This window comes from Triticum aestivum, chromosome 6D (assembly GCF_018294505.1).
Source record: "Triticum aestivum cultivar Chinese Spring chromosome 6D, IWGSC CS RefSeq v2.1, whole genome shotgun sequence".
In the NCBI taxonomy this organism is placed as follows: Eukaryota; Viridiplantae; Streptophyta; class Magnoliopsida; order Poales; family Poaceae; genus Triticum; species Triticum aestivum.
The window spans coordinates 288,008,124-288,024,032 of NC_057811.1; the positions used below are offsets into that span (position 1 = coordinate 288,008,124).

A 15,909-nucleotide genomic window follows, 5' to 3' on the forward strand; every position below is an offset into this window, starting at 1 on the left:
GCTTGCCACTATGGGAGGTACTACCGCTTGGCCCACAGCGGTACTACCACGGAGGGAGGGCGGTACTACCGCACAGGAGCGGTACTACGGCCCCCCACAGCCGCGGCCAGTACCGTAAAACCCGACATGAAAAAGGAACCCTCGAATCGAGGCGGTACTAGCACGAGACCACCGCGGTACTACGGCTTGGGGCCACTAGCGGTACTACTGCTCCAGAGCGGTACTACCGCGCCCAGAGCGGTACTACCGCTTGTGGCACCCAGGCGGTACTACCGCTCCGTCCCGCGGTACTACTGCTGGGACCAGAGATAGTACACACATGGGGCTACTAGCGGTACTACTGCTCTGGGCGGTACTACCGCTCCAGAGCGGTACTACCGCTTGTAGCACCCAAGCGGTACTACCGCTCTGGCCTGCGGTACTACCGCTGGGACCAGAGAGGGCACAAAGAGAGGAGAACCAAGCCCATCATCGAAACGGAAAGGCTCGGAGGGAGGGGCAAAGGAAGTGTATGTGATGATTCCGCCCTAGCCTTTCCAAAACGGACCCCCTCTTGATAGTACGGTGATCCCTATGAAACTAGTCCACCAAACTAATCCGAAAGGACTACACCGTCTTCGCTTTAAGCTCCGAGGGGAGGAAATCGTCTCGTGCCAAAAGAATGAATCTCTGAAAAACACTCAACGCACATGATTAGTCCACAAAACCATTGTCATCAATCACCAAAACATCTTAGGGATAAATATGCCCTTACACAAGTGCTCAAGGTCGACCCTCACTTCTTCAATGCATAACTTTCCAATCACTTCTCTTTTTGAAAAACTTTTTAGGCATGAGAGGCAAGTAATTTTTTTTGTATTTTCATTATTTTAATTTTTTTGTATGTTTCACCCACAACTAAACAGAAACAAAAAGGAAAAACAAAATCTACTTAGTGAAGAAAGCAAACAAGCACACACGAGAATATCAACCCCGCGCTATTGCTCCCCGGCAACGGCGCCAGAAAAGAGCTTGATAATCCCCAAGTGCAGGGAATCATCATATCAATTCCCAATGGTGGAAATGATAAGTATGGAGTGTCAAACCCACAAGGAGCTAATGGTAAGATCAATATTCTCTCAAGTTCTATCTGCCACTGATACGACTCTACGTACACCGAACGTTTGCTTCCAACTAGAAACGAGAAATAAAACTACGTTGTGGGTATGCAGAGGATGACTTTGCATGATATCGGAGAGCTAAAATATAAAAGTAGGTGTTGTTATCATAAAGTTAGAATATAATACTAAATATTATAAATAGCGAGTGTGGAATAATGATGGATCGATGTGCGGATTTGTCCTAAGCAATCGTTAATAAGACCGGTGGTCGTCATTGCAATTTCATATGAGGGAGAGGCATAAACTAACATACTTTCTCTACTTGGATCATATGCACTTATGATTGGAACTCTAGCAAGCATCCGCAACTACTAAAGATCATTAAGGTAAAACCAACCATAGCATTAAAGCATCAAGTCCTCTTTATTCCCATACGCAACAACCCCCTTACTTGGGTTTGTGTTTCAGTCACTCACCAACCCACTATAAGCGAATCATGAACGTATTGCAACACCCTACAGCGGGAATCCCTCACGCTTGCGCGACACGGAGGGCACCATAGGACAGCACCAAAATAAAACATACAACTCGTACCAATCTAGATCATCAATCAACCCAAAGACAAAGGATATCTACTCAAAACATCATAAGATGGCAACACATCATTGGATCATAATATGTGGCATAAAGCATCGTGTTCAAGTAGGGATTACAGCGGGGTGCAGGAGAGTGGACCGCGTAAAATAGATGACGATGGTGATGATGATGGTGATGTTGATGAAGACAATCACCGCGGCGATGATTTCCCTCCCGATGGCACTCCGGCGCCACCGAGAGAGAGGAGGAGAGGTTCTCCCCCTTGTGCTTCCTCCTCCATGGCCTCCCCCTAGATGGGGAGAGGTTCTCCCTCTGGTCCTTGGCCTTCATGGCGATGATCCTCCATGGCCTCTGGTGATGATGCCCCCCTCCGGCAGGGTGCCGGAGAGGGCCTGGATTGATTTCTCGTGGCTATAGAGGCTTGCGGCGGAGGAACTTTCGATCTAGGTTAATTTCTGGGGGTTTCTATATTTATAGGAATTTTTGGCATTGGTTTCACGTCAGGGGGGTCTCCGAGTCGTCCATGAGGCAGGGGCCCACGCCCAGGGGGGTGGGCGCGCCCCCCACCCTCGTGGACAGCCCGAGACTCTTCTGGCCCAACTCTTTTGCTCCAGGGGCTTCTTTTGGTCCATAAAAAATCAACAAAAATTGGCACATCAATTGGACTCTGTTTGATATTCCTTTTCTATAAAACTCAAAAACAAGGAAAAAACAGAAACTGGCACTGGGCTCTAGGTTAATAGGTTAGTCCCAAAATCATATAAAATAGCATATAAATGCATATAAAACATCTAAGATGGATAATAATAGCATGAATACTTCATAAATTATAGATACGTTGGAGGTGTATCACCGTCCGAGGTGTCGAAGAGGATGATGAGCCCTTTCAACCGCCGGACGGCCCTGTCCTGGTATCGCTTAAGCTTCGCGAGCCGAGCCGCCTCCGCTGCTGCCCCCGCCGCCTCGCGCTCGGACTGCTCAATGGCAATCCAGAGCGCCTTGGCGTTCTTTCGGCAGAGCCGCCGGGCGTTCGTCTCCGCGGTCCTAAACGATCGACTGTAGACCCAATCGAGGAGGCGTGCGTCCTCGTCTGGCTACACCTGCATCACACGGCTGCGGCACATGAACTGCTCCGCCTCCTTCCTCTCCCTTTCCCGTTGCCTCTCGCGGCGGGCGGAGCGCGCCTCTGATTCCCACATGCGCTTCCGGGCCGGTGAGGCGTGCACAAGCACCCACCGCTGCCCACACGTAGGGAGCAGCAGCCAGCGCGCGCAGGGGAGTCACGAATTGCGCAGGCCTGCCGGAGCTGCGCACGGGCCGGGAGGGACCAGCGCTAGCATCCAAGCTACGCCCGCGGGGGAGCTACGTCTGCGACAACGCTGCAGATCCGGAGTTGACCCCGGTCTCCACCTTGGACCGCTCCAATTCAATGCGGAGGGCCAGCTCAAAGTCAGGATCCAGCTCGGAGTCGGAGCGGCTGCCGGAGCTGGACATTGTGCCGGATTAGATCGGAATGGGTGCGGGGAGAGGAGAGGAAAGAGCGAGAGAGGAGAGTGTAGGTGAGCTAGGGTTCGAAGCGATGAGTCAGATAGAGTTTTTGGTGGGACAGCTGTGAGGTCGGTGGTGGACCGGGCTTGTCAGGCGGACACGCCCCGGCATGCCCAGACCACCCCGTATATGTTCCATATTTAAGCTGGATATGAGGGATGCCGGTCAGTCCAAACATTTAAAGACGGTTTAAGGCACCTGGCTGGATTAGCCTGTTTGAAGGTTTGAAACGGATTTGAGATGTCCAGCTGTATATGCTCTTATAAGTCTGAACCGAAGGCTTGTTCAGCCAAGCCAGCTGAAGGGCATCGGGTCCAAACTCTAATACTAGATTCAGAAAGACACATTCGGCCTAAACTAGGAACCTTTTTGGCCGCAGACGATGAGCATATAATATTATAAAGAGTCAATTACACCGGTGGTGCTAGAACTTGGCGTAAATGGTCACTTTGGTGCTAGAAGTTGCGGTGTACATTAAAGTGGTGCAGAAACTTGGCTTGAGCGTGCAAATACAGTGCATATCCCATTTTGTATACATAATTTGTGCTGACTAGGCACGTGGGGTCCGCTGTCAGCCCGTGAACCAGGCAGAATGTTTTTTTCAAAAATCCCTAAAATATATTTTTGACAAAAAAGACCATATGGACGTGGCATTTTTCTTCTCTATGCCTAGTGGGCCCGCCTGTCAATATTAAAATAAAAGATTTCACCCAGGTTTTGATCCTGTGACCACAGGTTACCTAAACAACCAGCTAACCACTCCAACATAAACATTGTTTAGTTCTCTAATGATCATAACCGTATAAATATTTAGCGAAGACGCATGTGGAGCTTAAGTGGGCTGTAGATATTGCAGCCCATTTTTCACAAGCTATTTTTATAAGATATTTTAAAACGTAAGTAATAAAAATTATGTTCCAATATTTGTTTGTTATCAATACTTTGTAATAAAAAACAATGAAATATATACCCGTGTATATATAAAATATTTAGTTATTATGGACATTTAAAATGTGTATTATATACAATGTTTAATGAATAAAAAAAGTATATACTCATGACATATATTTAAATTTTATAATGATGAATACAAACATTTACTTAACAACTATAATTATTCACAGGTGTATATTTTTTACTAATGACTTATATTCGAAAACAGTATATATTTACAATAAATAATATTTTCAAATGTAATTTAAAATAAATTTTATCATTTTAAATTATATAAATATATTTACAATTCATAATATTATTTAAATATACGAATGTGTTTTGAAATAATACATGAACAAGTTTTAAAAATAATTTATTTCGTTGGGATGCATGGTATTTTTAAAATAAATATACCATTGTTTAGAAAATAACACATGAACATTTTTACTTAATATACATTTTATATTTCTGTATTAACTAGATATTTTATATAGTGCATGCATGTGTATTTAATTTTTTATTTACTAATCATGGTTTGTTTGTATAAACATTTATAGCACACAAACATTTAAACATAATTTTATAACTTTTTTTTGAGCGGTACATAATTTTGTAACTTACATTTTATAAATATATCTTTAAAAAATAGCTCGTGCAAAATGGGCCGCAATATCTGCAGCCCATCCAAACTTCAGATGCGTACCTGTTAGATACATAATTTAGGTGTAGGTCCATATATTTGGTTGGGCAATCCTTATGACCCAAACCTTGTACCTATGACCTTTGCTTTGTTTGAATAAAGATAGCGAGTTTCTCTAAAAAAAAAACCTGTTAAATACATGTTGCCATAAAGAACCTTCTGAATACATATAGGTTAGTTATCCATTAATGACGTTGTAACAGGAATAGTGAACCGGTAGGACAGGTTTGCTCTCTAGCCTTGGTCGTGTGTTCGAGTCTTGGTCTGCCCTTTTTCTTGTTAATTTTGACCGACGGGACCCACTGTTTAGAGATGAAAAATGGCACGTCCATATATGGATCTTTTTTTTGCAAAAAGATATATTCCGAGGTTTAAAAAAACAGGCCACACCCCCCTCTTCCAGGTCCAGTGGCTGACAGTGGGACCCACGCGCCTAGTCAGCGCAGATTCTGTATAAATACGATTAGCACTGTATTTGCACGTTTGAGCCAAGTTTTTGCACCACTTCGATGTACACCGCAACTTCTAGCACCAAAGTGACCGTTTGCGCCAAGTTCTAGCACCATCAATGTAATTGACTCTATTATAAAGTAGGACACCTGACTTCCGGTGGAACCTTTTTCCCTTTCTTATTCTGGACCACTGTTTGGTTTTCCTAATTGCCGCGTCTCTATTAAGTGGCGACATGAATTGGAGCCTCCACTCTCATTTACTTACGTATTTATCAAAAGCAACTAACATTACATACTAGAACTAGCTGATAGCCCGCCTAACCATAGCCTAGCCTCTAATGAAAAAGCGATCAAGCAAGCACAACGTTGGCACAATTAAATCCGACTAATGGAGAGTATGTTGCACCAAGTAATTCGATCTATCGATTTTTTTGCAAAAAGAACTCGTGTCAATTACAAAGGTTCATCAGAAGTACAAATCATTTCAAACATAACAAACTTAAATGGTCATTGTCGCTCTCATACCAGAACTGGATTAACCTTATTGACGACAACCAAAAAATTTCGCGCACGTGCCCATAAGACCAAGGGTGAGTGTATGCACCTATATATGAGCGCTTGTGTCTATATTATGTTAAAAAACATTCCGGGGTCGTAATTGTAGTCATTGAGCGAGGAACCTAACCACGCCGTGGGCCAACATGAATCCATGCCCGAGCTTTGTCTAATTCATTCCAATAACAATCTCGAGAAAGATCGATTTAAAGATGAAAAGTCGTCATCTGCCCGAGGGCCGTCCTTGCGAGGACCAAGAGCATCCACGTAGAACTTTGGTGGTCTTTTGAACATCCGTTCATGATCTTTTTGGTAAATGTATTATGCTTGCCTATGTTGGGAATAAGCCGTGGAAGAGCCCGGGACGCGATGCACGTGCGTGCGCGGCGGTGAACGCGTCGGGCTCGGCCGTGGCAGCCTGGGTCGCGTGTGTGCGTGACCAGGTGTGCGTGCGTGTGTGTCCTCACGTTCGAGCGCGTGGGCCGTTGTGTGTAGGCGAGAGAAACGGAGTGGTGACCACGTCGGGGCGCCTGACCCGGCCTGCGGCGTCTGCGTGCGTGCGCGGCGGATACGCGGGCCTGGGAGCGTGGACGTGGGGGGTGTGTGCAGTGCGAGCGTGGTGCGGCGCGTCCGTGCGTGCTGGGGATAAAAGGCCAGCTCCCTCCACCGTTGTAAATCGCGAGATCGAGTCTGAGCTCGAGAAAAAAAACAAGGACGCCGTTCGTGCGGCGGGCGGAGTTCGTGCTCCGGCAAAAACACTTGTGTCCTTGCGTCTTTCTTCCTCCTCCTTCTTCTTCTTTGCTGTGTCAGAGAGTGATCGAGAGGGAGGTGCTGCTGAGCGAGAGGAAGAGGAAGGCCGCGGCAACAACAATTGGTATACAGAGCTTCGGTTCGGGCGATCACCGGCAGCAATGGCGTTGGTTCCTCACGGTGGTGGCGCGGGCGGATCAGCGTCAATGGCGATGCCGATGCTCACGGTGGACAACTACACCGTCTGGGCGATCAAGGCGCAGGCCATCCTCGACGTGCACACCGTGTGGGAGGCGGTGGCGCCGGGCGATGCGGCGGTGAACGCGCGGAAGGACAAGACGGCGCGCGCGTTGCTCCTCGGGGCGTTGCCGGAGGATGTGCTGCTGCAGGTGTCGACGAAGCTCGCCGCCAGGGAGGTATGGGACTCCCTGAAGGTGAGGTTCGTCGGCGCCGATCGGGTGCGCGCGACGAGGCTGGCGACGCTGCGCGGCGATTTCGACCGCATGAAGATGGCGGACGGCGAGGAGCTCGACGTGTACGGTGGGAGGCTCGCGGCGATGGCGGCGAGGTATGCCAACCTCGGGGAGACGCCGGGCGACGCGGCACTTGTCAAGAAGTTGCTGGACACGGTGCCGGATCGCCTCTTCCCTGTCATCGCCGGCATCGAGCAGTTCCACGACGTGACGACGATGGCATTCGACGAGGCGCTCGGGCGACTGCGCGCGTTCGACGAGCGAGTTCGGCGCCGTGGACAAGACGGCGGCGAGCGGGCGGACGGACAGCTCCTGTACACTGCGGCGCAGTGGCGGGCGTGGGAGCGGCGTCAAGGCGGAGCACGGGACGACGACGACGGCAAGAGCGTGGCGTCGAGCAGCGGCAGGAACCGGCGCGGTCGCTGCTACGGCTGTGGCGAGCGCGGCCACTTCAAGAGGGACTGCCCCAAGCTGCGGAGGGAGCCGGCGGCGGAGCGCGCGCTACTGGCGGACGTCGCCGGCGTCGAGGACGACGGCCTCCTCTAGTTCACGACTTAGGGGGAGTGTGTTGGGAATAAGCCGTGGAAGAGCCCGGGACGCGGTGCGCATGCGTGCGCGGCGGTGAACGCGTCGGGCTCGGCCGTGGCAGCCTGGGTCGCGTGTGTGCGTGACCAGGTGTGCATGCGTGTGTGTCCTCGCGTTCGAGCGCGTGGGCCGTTGTGTGTAGGCGAGAGAAACGGAGTGGTGACCACGTCGGGGCGCTTGACCCGGCCTGCGGCATCTGCATGCGTGCGCGGCGGATACGCGGGCCTGGGAGCGTGGACGTGGGGGTGTGTGCAGTGGGAGCGTGGTGCGGCGCATCCGTGCGTGCTGGGGATAAAAGGCCAGCTCCCTCCACCGTTGTAAATCGCCAGATCGAGTCTGAGCTCGAGAAAAAAAAAGGACGCCGTTCGTGCGGCGGGCGGAGTTCGTGCTCCGGCAAAAACACTTGTGTCCTTGCGTCTTTCTTCTTCCTCCTTCTTCTTCTTTGCTGTGTCAGAGAGTGATCGAGAGGGAGGTGCTGCTGAGCGAGAGGAAGAGGAAGGACGCAGCAACAACAACCTATGTCCGTTTATGTGTCCGTCTACTGATCTACGTAGTTTGATTGACGTTGCATGGTTTAGTATAGATACAGTGGATTGAATATGAGATATATGAATGTGGACGATGCGATCTGAGGAGTGCCCAGTCAGTGCCCGTGTCCGGCCGGTCCGTGGGCATTTGAAGGGACGAATTTGCCTAGTCCAGTTGTAGATGCTCTAAAAGCCTAACTTATGTCGTACTATCCGGAAGCCGGAACCGAGGCAGCAGGATCCTGAGCAGAAATTCCTGTGACCCAACTGTAGACCTATCATTTATTTTCTGATTCATTGTAATCTTCACCTAGCCGATATACTACTAGTAGAATTTTGTTTTCTTTTGAAAGATCCAGCAATTGCTGGCATTTTCATTGTTCATAGCAGGAAGCAGCGGGAAACAGTAAAGGTGGTGAAGATCCTAGGATCAGTACGTAGGGTTTGCCAAAGACGGCCAAAAACCCTAGAACAGGAAAAGTTTATGTGTCATGGGGGTTCCTCGAAGGGGCTCTCGATGCACGTTTCTCATGTGATCCTCCAGAGCTTGATGTTGTCTCTGATGCGTCTGATGATGCCTCTCACACATGGCAGGTGCTGCCGGAAGGTGTATTGGTTTCTCTCCTACCATATTTCCCAACGGGCCAGCAGCAGGATTGTTCGCACCCCTTGTCGCCATGGGGGGGGGGCAGTGTGCTCCAAGATGCTCTGTACGATCGTGGTGGAGCTTTCATGGCGCCAGTAGTCCATAGGGGAGAGCGCAGAGCAGCCGTGCCATTGCCCGATCTCGTCCCAACCCCGCCTGGACTCCGGGCAGTGCCAAAACAGGTGGCGCGAGGATTCCAGGTTCCTGACACAGAGTTGGCAGAAGTAGCCGTTCGTCCAACCACGCTGCTGTAGCCTGTCGTTACACCAAAGCCGATCCTGGAGAAGCAGCCATGAAAAGATCTTGATCTTCCCGAGCGCCCATTCTTTCCAGACCAGTTGGTCGAGGGAGGTCGCCGTCCTGCCCTGAAACTGCGCCTGGTAGGCAGACCTGGCCGAGTACCTCCCCGAGCTCAAAGTTATCCAGTTGAGAGCGTCCGGCACTCCTGGCCGTAGGTGCACCACCATTCGCTGCAGCTCATGGTGCATGGCCAGGACATCCTCGAGGAGGTGCTGGTTGTCTCCATGGGCGAGGTCACGGATCCAGGTGTTGTCGTTGAGCGCTTCTTGTACTGATCTGTGCTTGCGTCGAGAGTGGTTGAAAAGCCTTAGGAATTGCTGCGAGAGGCTGCCATGCCCAAGCCAGGGGGAGAGCTAGAAGGAGGCCTGAGACCCGTCTCCGATCATCACTTTTGTCGAGGCCGTGAAGAGGGCTCTGCCCGCATCGTCGCATGGCAGCTCGGAGCCCACCCAGGGCCTCTCCGGGTGATGCCAGGCAATCCAGAGCCAGCGCAACCGGAGCGCCCTGCCGAAGCGCTGGAGGTCAGGGATGCCCAGGCCCCCCTGCTCTGTCGGGGCGCACACCGCCGGCCAGTTGACCTTGCGGCTGGCCCCTGAGATCTCCTCGTCTTGCCGCCAAAGGAAGCGCCGCCTACACTTGTCGATCTCCCTAAGAATCTTCTCCGGGACGCGGAGGACGGTGAGCGCGAAGGTGGGGATGGCGCTCAGCACGCAACGGACAAGCACTCGGCGTCCCGCCAGCGGCATCAGCTTGCCCTTCGAGCCTGCTAATCTCGCCTTGATTCTATCGATGATGAACTGGAGGTGAACTAGGCGAAGACGACCTGTAGTGACCGGTAACCCTAGGTATCTAATGGGGAAGGGGGCAATGGAGCCCGCAAAACCCTGCAGTGCCTCTGCAACGTTGATATTCTCGCATCGGATCAGTGAGACCGTGGACTTGGCCGGGTCGATGCAAAGCCCCGTTGCCCTTCCAAAATCACCTAGGATGCGCAACAGAGAGTCGACCTCCTCTGGGCTAGGGTTTATGAAGATGACGGCGCCATCGGCGTAGAGGCTCACCCGGAGCGCCTGGTAGCGCCCTGGGAGGCGGTGCAGGAGCTGTTGCTCCACTGCTGCAGCGATGAGGTGGTGCAGCGGATCGATGGCTAGGATGAAGAGGAAGGGGGACAACGGGTCGCCCTGCCGCAGGCCGCGGTGGTGGAGAATACTCGGGCCCGCCGTGCCGTTGAGGGAGACCAAAGAGGATGCCGTGGCAAGGAGGCGAGCCACCCAATCGCGCCAGCGCGCACTAAACCCTAGCTTCTGTAGCAGCTCCAGGAGATATTCCCAGGACACGGTATCGAACGCTTTTGCTATGTCGAGCTTCATTAGGAGACATGGTGTCTTGCGGAGATGAAGGGCACGGACGGAGTTTTGCACGTAGAGGAAGTTGTCGTGGATGTACTTTGTCTTCAGGAATGCCGTTTGCGCACGTGATATGATGGAGCCGATGACGGACGCTAGCCTAATGGAGAGGACCTTGGAGATGAGCTTCGCGATCGAGTGGATCAAGATGATGGGCCTGTAGTCCGTGATCTCTGTTGCCCCGTCCTTCTTTGGTAAAAGGATGATTGCCGCGTTGTTGATCATCGACATGTCTCTCCCCGCGAGGTTGTAGAACTAGTGAAAGGCTGCCATGACGTCCACCTTGATGATGGGTCAGCAGGAGCGGAAGAAAGTGCCGTTGAAGCCGTCCGTCCTTGGGGATTTCTCCTGCGGAGATTTGCAGATCGCCGCCCACACCTCCTCCTCGGTGAAAGGGTTGTCGAGGCCGGCCGCGGGCAGGGTCGGCAAGTGGATGGCGTCCCAGTCAATGGTGCAACTACGAGGCGTCGCCGTCCCCAGTGTGGAGTTGAAGTGCTCATGAATGATGCGCTCCTTGTCGCTGTGGGAGGTGGCAATGGAGTCGCGGGTACGGAGGGCGTGGATGAAGTTCTTCTGGTGCCTGGAGTTGATTTTAGCCTGAAAAAACGCCGTCTTGGCGTCGCCCGCACGGAGCCAGGTGACACGCGACGCCTGCCGCTTCCGAGCTCTGTCGATCACAGCGAGGCCGAGGATGCGTAGCTTGAGCTGCTTCCGCAGCTGGAGCCCGCCGCGCGACAACTGTCTGCTTTCCTGGGCGATGTCGAGACGCAGAATGATCTCGTTGGCCATGTGCATCTGGAGCCTTGTCTCGCTGAAGAAACCTTTAGCCCAAATCTTCAGGTTCTTAGCCGCTCTAGCAAGTTTCACGTTGAGACGCTGGAAGGCGCAGCCGGAGGCGACCGGACGATTCCACGCATGCTGGACCGTGATGTGGAATCGAGGGAAAGGCGGCTAGAAGGATTCGAAACGAAAACGGGCCGCGTGGCGGGGTGCAGATGCTTCCGACAGCAGCAAGGGGCAATGGTCGGAGCACGATGTGGATGCAGCATGGAGAAGGTAGGACGGGAACATGGAGCTCCAAGCCACATTGCAGAAGTACTTGTCTATGCTAACTAGGGTTGGAGACGTGCGTTCGTTGCTCTAACCCGAGTTTTCCCATTGTTATGGGCACGTGGACATGGAGCTCCAAGCCACATTGTAGAATTTTGTTATTAAACCTTTTGTATGTAGTAGTGGTAGTATTGATTTTGAGCCGGAATTATTAGCTGTTTTAGAAGGCGCATCAAGTAGGTGGCCAACCTAAGCCGTGCAGCTAGGAGGAGCCCATCCTGCTCATCTGATCCCGCGATCCCCAGCCAAAAACCTGCAAGATCCTGCCCATTTCTCTTGACTTGTGCATGCCCCTCTCCTCTCTGGTCCCTGTTTTCACATGTCCACCTCCAACCCGATCCTCATCTCGACTTTAAGAGCGTCGCAAGCCGCACTGAAAGTTCACCAAAATGGACTGGCATAGCAAACACTATATGTCCGCATAGTTGGACTGCATATTCCTGTTCCCCTTCCCTCTGATAAAATCAAATCAAATCTGACGACACCTCGAATTAGGAGGATGGATACTGAATCTGGGGAAGGTTTCTCTCTCCTCCCTCCAACCACTTGCTTGTGCATGCATGATATAAGTAGAAGTAGAGCCACCTCCAAGCCTCCCACGGCTCACACAAAGTTAGCACTCATCCTCACTCGCCTGCTGGTAGTTATAACCAACCAACCAACCTCCTCCGCCCACTCAAACCTCCTTCCTCTGTTAGTTACTAGTACTCGGCCACCATGAAGTTTATGAAACTTGGCACCAGGCCCGACACCTTCTACTCCTCCTCCGACTCCGAGAGGTACGTGCTGATCCTCATTCCGCGCCATCTCTGTCAGATAGTTTCTTGTGCGAGCTTTGTGCCTGATTCCGCGCTTCCTTCTGCTCCAGGTCCGTGTACACGGAGGTGGCCACTGACCTGCAGATCCTGGTGGGCAAATGCCTCTACCATCTCCACAAGGTAATGGACGATCCAATCCAAGAACCAGATTCATTCATGTCTCTATTCTGCGCATGTTACGATCGCATCCTCTGATTGTTTCTCTGATCTTAGCTTGCATTGCCATGCAAGAATTGATTTCCTGGTTTGTGTTCGCGGTTGGAATGATGAATTTCTTCTCGATCGGACCCTGAAAAGATTGTTTGTTTCCTGACGACAGTTTCCTCTGCTCTCCAAATGCCTGCTTCTGCAAGCGCTCTGTGCCGAGTCCGGCTGCGGCGGCGACGGCGACGTCATCGAGCTGGCGGGCTTCCCGGGCGGCGCCGAGGCGTTCGAGGTCTGCGCCAAGTTCTGCTACGGCATCACAATCACCGTCAGCGCGCGCAACCTCGTCCCGCTCCGCTGCGCCGCCGCTCACCTCGGCATGTCCGAGGCCGCCGACCGCGGCAACCTCGTGGCCAAGCTCGACTCCTTCCTCGCCTCTTGCCTCCTCCGCCGGTGGAAGGATGCGCTCGCCGTGCTCCACTCCACGCGCCACAACGTGCCGCTGTGCGAGGAGCTCGGCCTCACCTCCCGCTGCGTGGACGCCGTCGCCGACCTCATCGCCAACCCTGCCGCCGCCGTTCTCCCCGCCAAGTCCACGTCCGCGTCGCCCTGGTGGGCGCACGACGTCGCGGAGCTTGGCGTTGATATGTTCTGGCGTATCATGGTGGCCGTAAAATCGACGGGCGCCGTCAACGAGAAGACGATCGGCGATGCGCTCAAGACTTACGCGCGCCGGTGGCTGCCCAACGTTGCCAAGGACGGGCTCGCCGCGGAGCAGCCGTTCGACGACGCCGTCGGCGCCAGCGTGAAGCAGATCACCACGAGGCACCGCCTCCTCCTGGAGAAGATCGTGAGCCTTCTCCCGGTGGACAAGGACGCCGTCTCCTGCGCCTTCCTCCTCAAGCTCCTCAAGGCGGCCAACATCCTGAGCGCGTCCCCCGCGTCCAAGGCAGAGCTGGTGAGGAGGGTGGCATGGCAGCTCGAGGAGGCCAGCGTTAGCGACCTGCTCATCCCGTCAGTGTCCTGCATGAGTGACATGCTGTACGACGTGGACGCCGTGGCGGCCATCCTCCACGAGTTCGCGCTGCGGCACGCGGCGGCCACCGCGCCGGCGAGGAGCCCCGACGACAACAGCCCGGCACGGTCGGACGGGCACCGGCGGTCGAGGTCCGACGAGAGCGTGGGGTTCGACGGCGCGCGGCGGTCGTCGTCGGCCGCGCCGGTGTCGCAGTACGCGTTGGCGAGGGTGGGCAGGCTCGTGGACGCGTTCCTGATGGAGGTGGCCAAGGATCCCCACCTGCCCGTGGAGAAGCTGCTCGCGATTGCCGAGGCCGTGCCTGACAGCGCTCGCCCGGAGCACGACGGGCTCTACAAAGTCGTCGACTCGTACCTCAAGGTGATTTCTTTTTCCAATCCTCAAATTCGTTGTGTCGCGGCGCAGACCCCTACTTGGAAGTTGGATAGTTTTTCAACTTGTTTGCATAAAAAATGGAGAGTTCTAATCTGCCATTTTTTTTCTGAACGTTGCAGGTGCATCCGGAGATGAGCAAGAGCGCAAGAAAGCGGCTGTGCCGGGTGCTCAACTGCCGGAGGCTGTCGGAGAAGGCGTGCTCGCACGCGGCGCAGAACGAGCTTCTCCCGCTCCGCGTCGTGGTGCAGGTGCTCTTCTTCGAGCACGCGCGGGCGGCGGCGCTGTCGGGCGCGCCCGTCGCCGGCGAGCTGCCTAGCAACATCAAGGCGCTGCTGTCCAAGTCCGGGTCGGAGGAGGACGACGCCGACCGGGTGGACGAGCAGCGGCTGCGTGCCCTGGCGTCCGGCGCGTCACCGGGGGACGACTGGAGCGTGGAGGGGCTCCGGCGCGCGGCGTCCAAGATCGCCACGCTGCGCATGAAGATGGAGGAGGACGATGAGGACGACGAGGAGTTCGTGCGCAAGGCCGGGCTGTCGCGCAGCGCGTCGCTGCGGTTCAGGGCCTTCTGCGCTATGCCGGCGGGGAACCCGAAGCGGATGCTCAGCAAGCTGTGGCCGCTGGGAAGAAGCGTCTCCGCCGACCGGCATTAGCAGCCCAGTGCCACTAGCAGCCAGCCAGCCATTAGGTTTTTGTAATTTGCTTCTTCCGTCGCATATTTTTGTTGGGTTGTCTACCTTGCCCAAGGCCTAAGGTTGTTTTGTTTCTCTCTTCCTGTAGCTGCGAGTGATGATGCATAATTGTCAAAATAAATCAAATAGGAACTCCACAGGTTACTTCTCTATACTGTATACTATTATACCCGCTGCTTTAGTACAACTTTGAGAGAGTATTATTTTTTGAGAATTATCAACCCGATCGAGTGGCAACGCTTGACAAAACATGGTCATGATGATAGCAGTTTCGAATCATGTTTGATAGTACTACGTACAAGAAAGAGGCCATCCATCACCAAGCACTATCTTCTTTTCCGTATCCCATGATTGCCATCCACTTGGCGTCTAGAAGAGTTACGAAAACAAGAGGGGAGAGAGAGAGAGAAAGATGAGCCTGGATGAGAAATTCCACGGGAGAATCAAATGCACCGAAGATATAGTAATAATAATTTTCTTGCCTTTCAACCTGAAAGATCCTCTTTGTTAGGTCTGGCGCGTGTGGAGGGTCCGAATATGTTATGTGCGCGCGGCTTGATGATGATGGGATGATGAGACCTCACCTCAGCTCCAAATGTTGGGTCAGCAACCACTGAGCCAGCAGCAACAGCTCAGCATGGCCTGCCCTAATTTTCTAGGCGCCTATGATGTTCGATCTTCAGCTTCTTGCTCATCAGTGGCATGGGGGCTGGCTCATCCACCTCAGGCCCCAGTGCCGCTTCACAATTCAGAGAGGCTATGTCGTGTCCTGGAGAAATTTCTTCGCTAGGGTACACCCGGCGCAACATCTACCGATTTGCTATTATTGATCTTTTGCGACGTGTCTCAGATTGTCTAGAGGTTCATCATTGCTTTTCTTTCCCTGCCAATGTCCCATCTTAATTGTTGTCAATTCTGATTACTTAGTGGAGAAAAATGTGTCACGCTCCATTTTTGAATGCCTATCGCTTCTGGTCACTTTAATCTGTTTATTATGTCTCGATAAATAATAGTATTTAGAGAGTTGTTATAGATCACTTGATTCTTTTTATAAAGGTCATTTTTATTGCTCCCTTCATTTTTTTAATACAAAATCACTATATAAGCCCACTAACAGTAATTGAAGCAAAAAAATGATAATGTTGCCTCGTACAAGCAACCG

General features: G+C 52.7%; 1 protein-coding gene across 1 annotated transcript; it reads left to right on the forward strand.

The window, feature by feature from the left end:
• Positions 1 to 12,148: 12,148 nt before the first annotated feature.
• On the forward strand, positions 12,149 to 14,916 carry LOC123144688 (BTB/POZ domain-containing protein At1g67900). The gene is made up of 4 exons (XM_044563897.1): positions 12,149 to 12,464; positions 12,554 to 12,623; positions 12,823 to 14,043; positions 14,178 to 14,916. Exons 1-4 carry the CDS (start codon positions 12,403 to 12,405, stop codon positions 14,706 to 14,708), a joined length of 1,884 nt encoding a protein of 627 aa, XP_044419832.1. The 5' UTR covers positions 12,149 to 12,402; the 3' UTR covers positions 14,709 to 14,916.
• Positions 14,917 to 15,909: the final 993 nt, after the last annotated feature.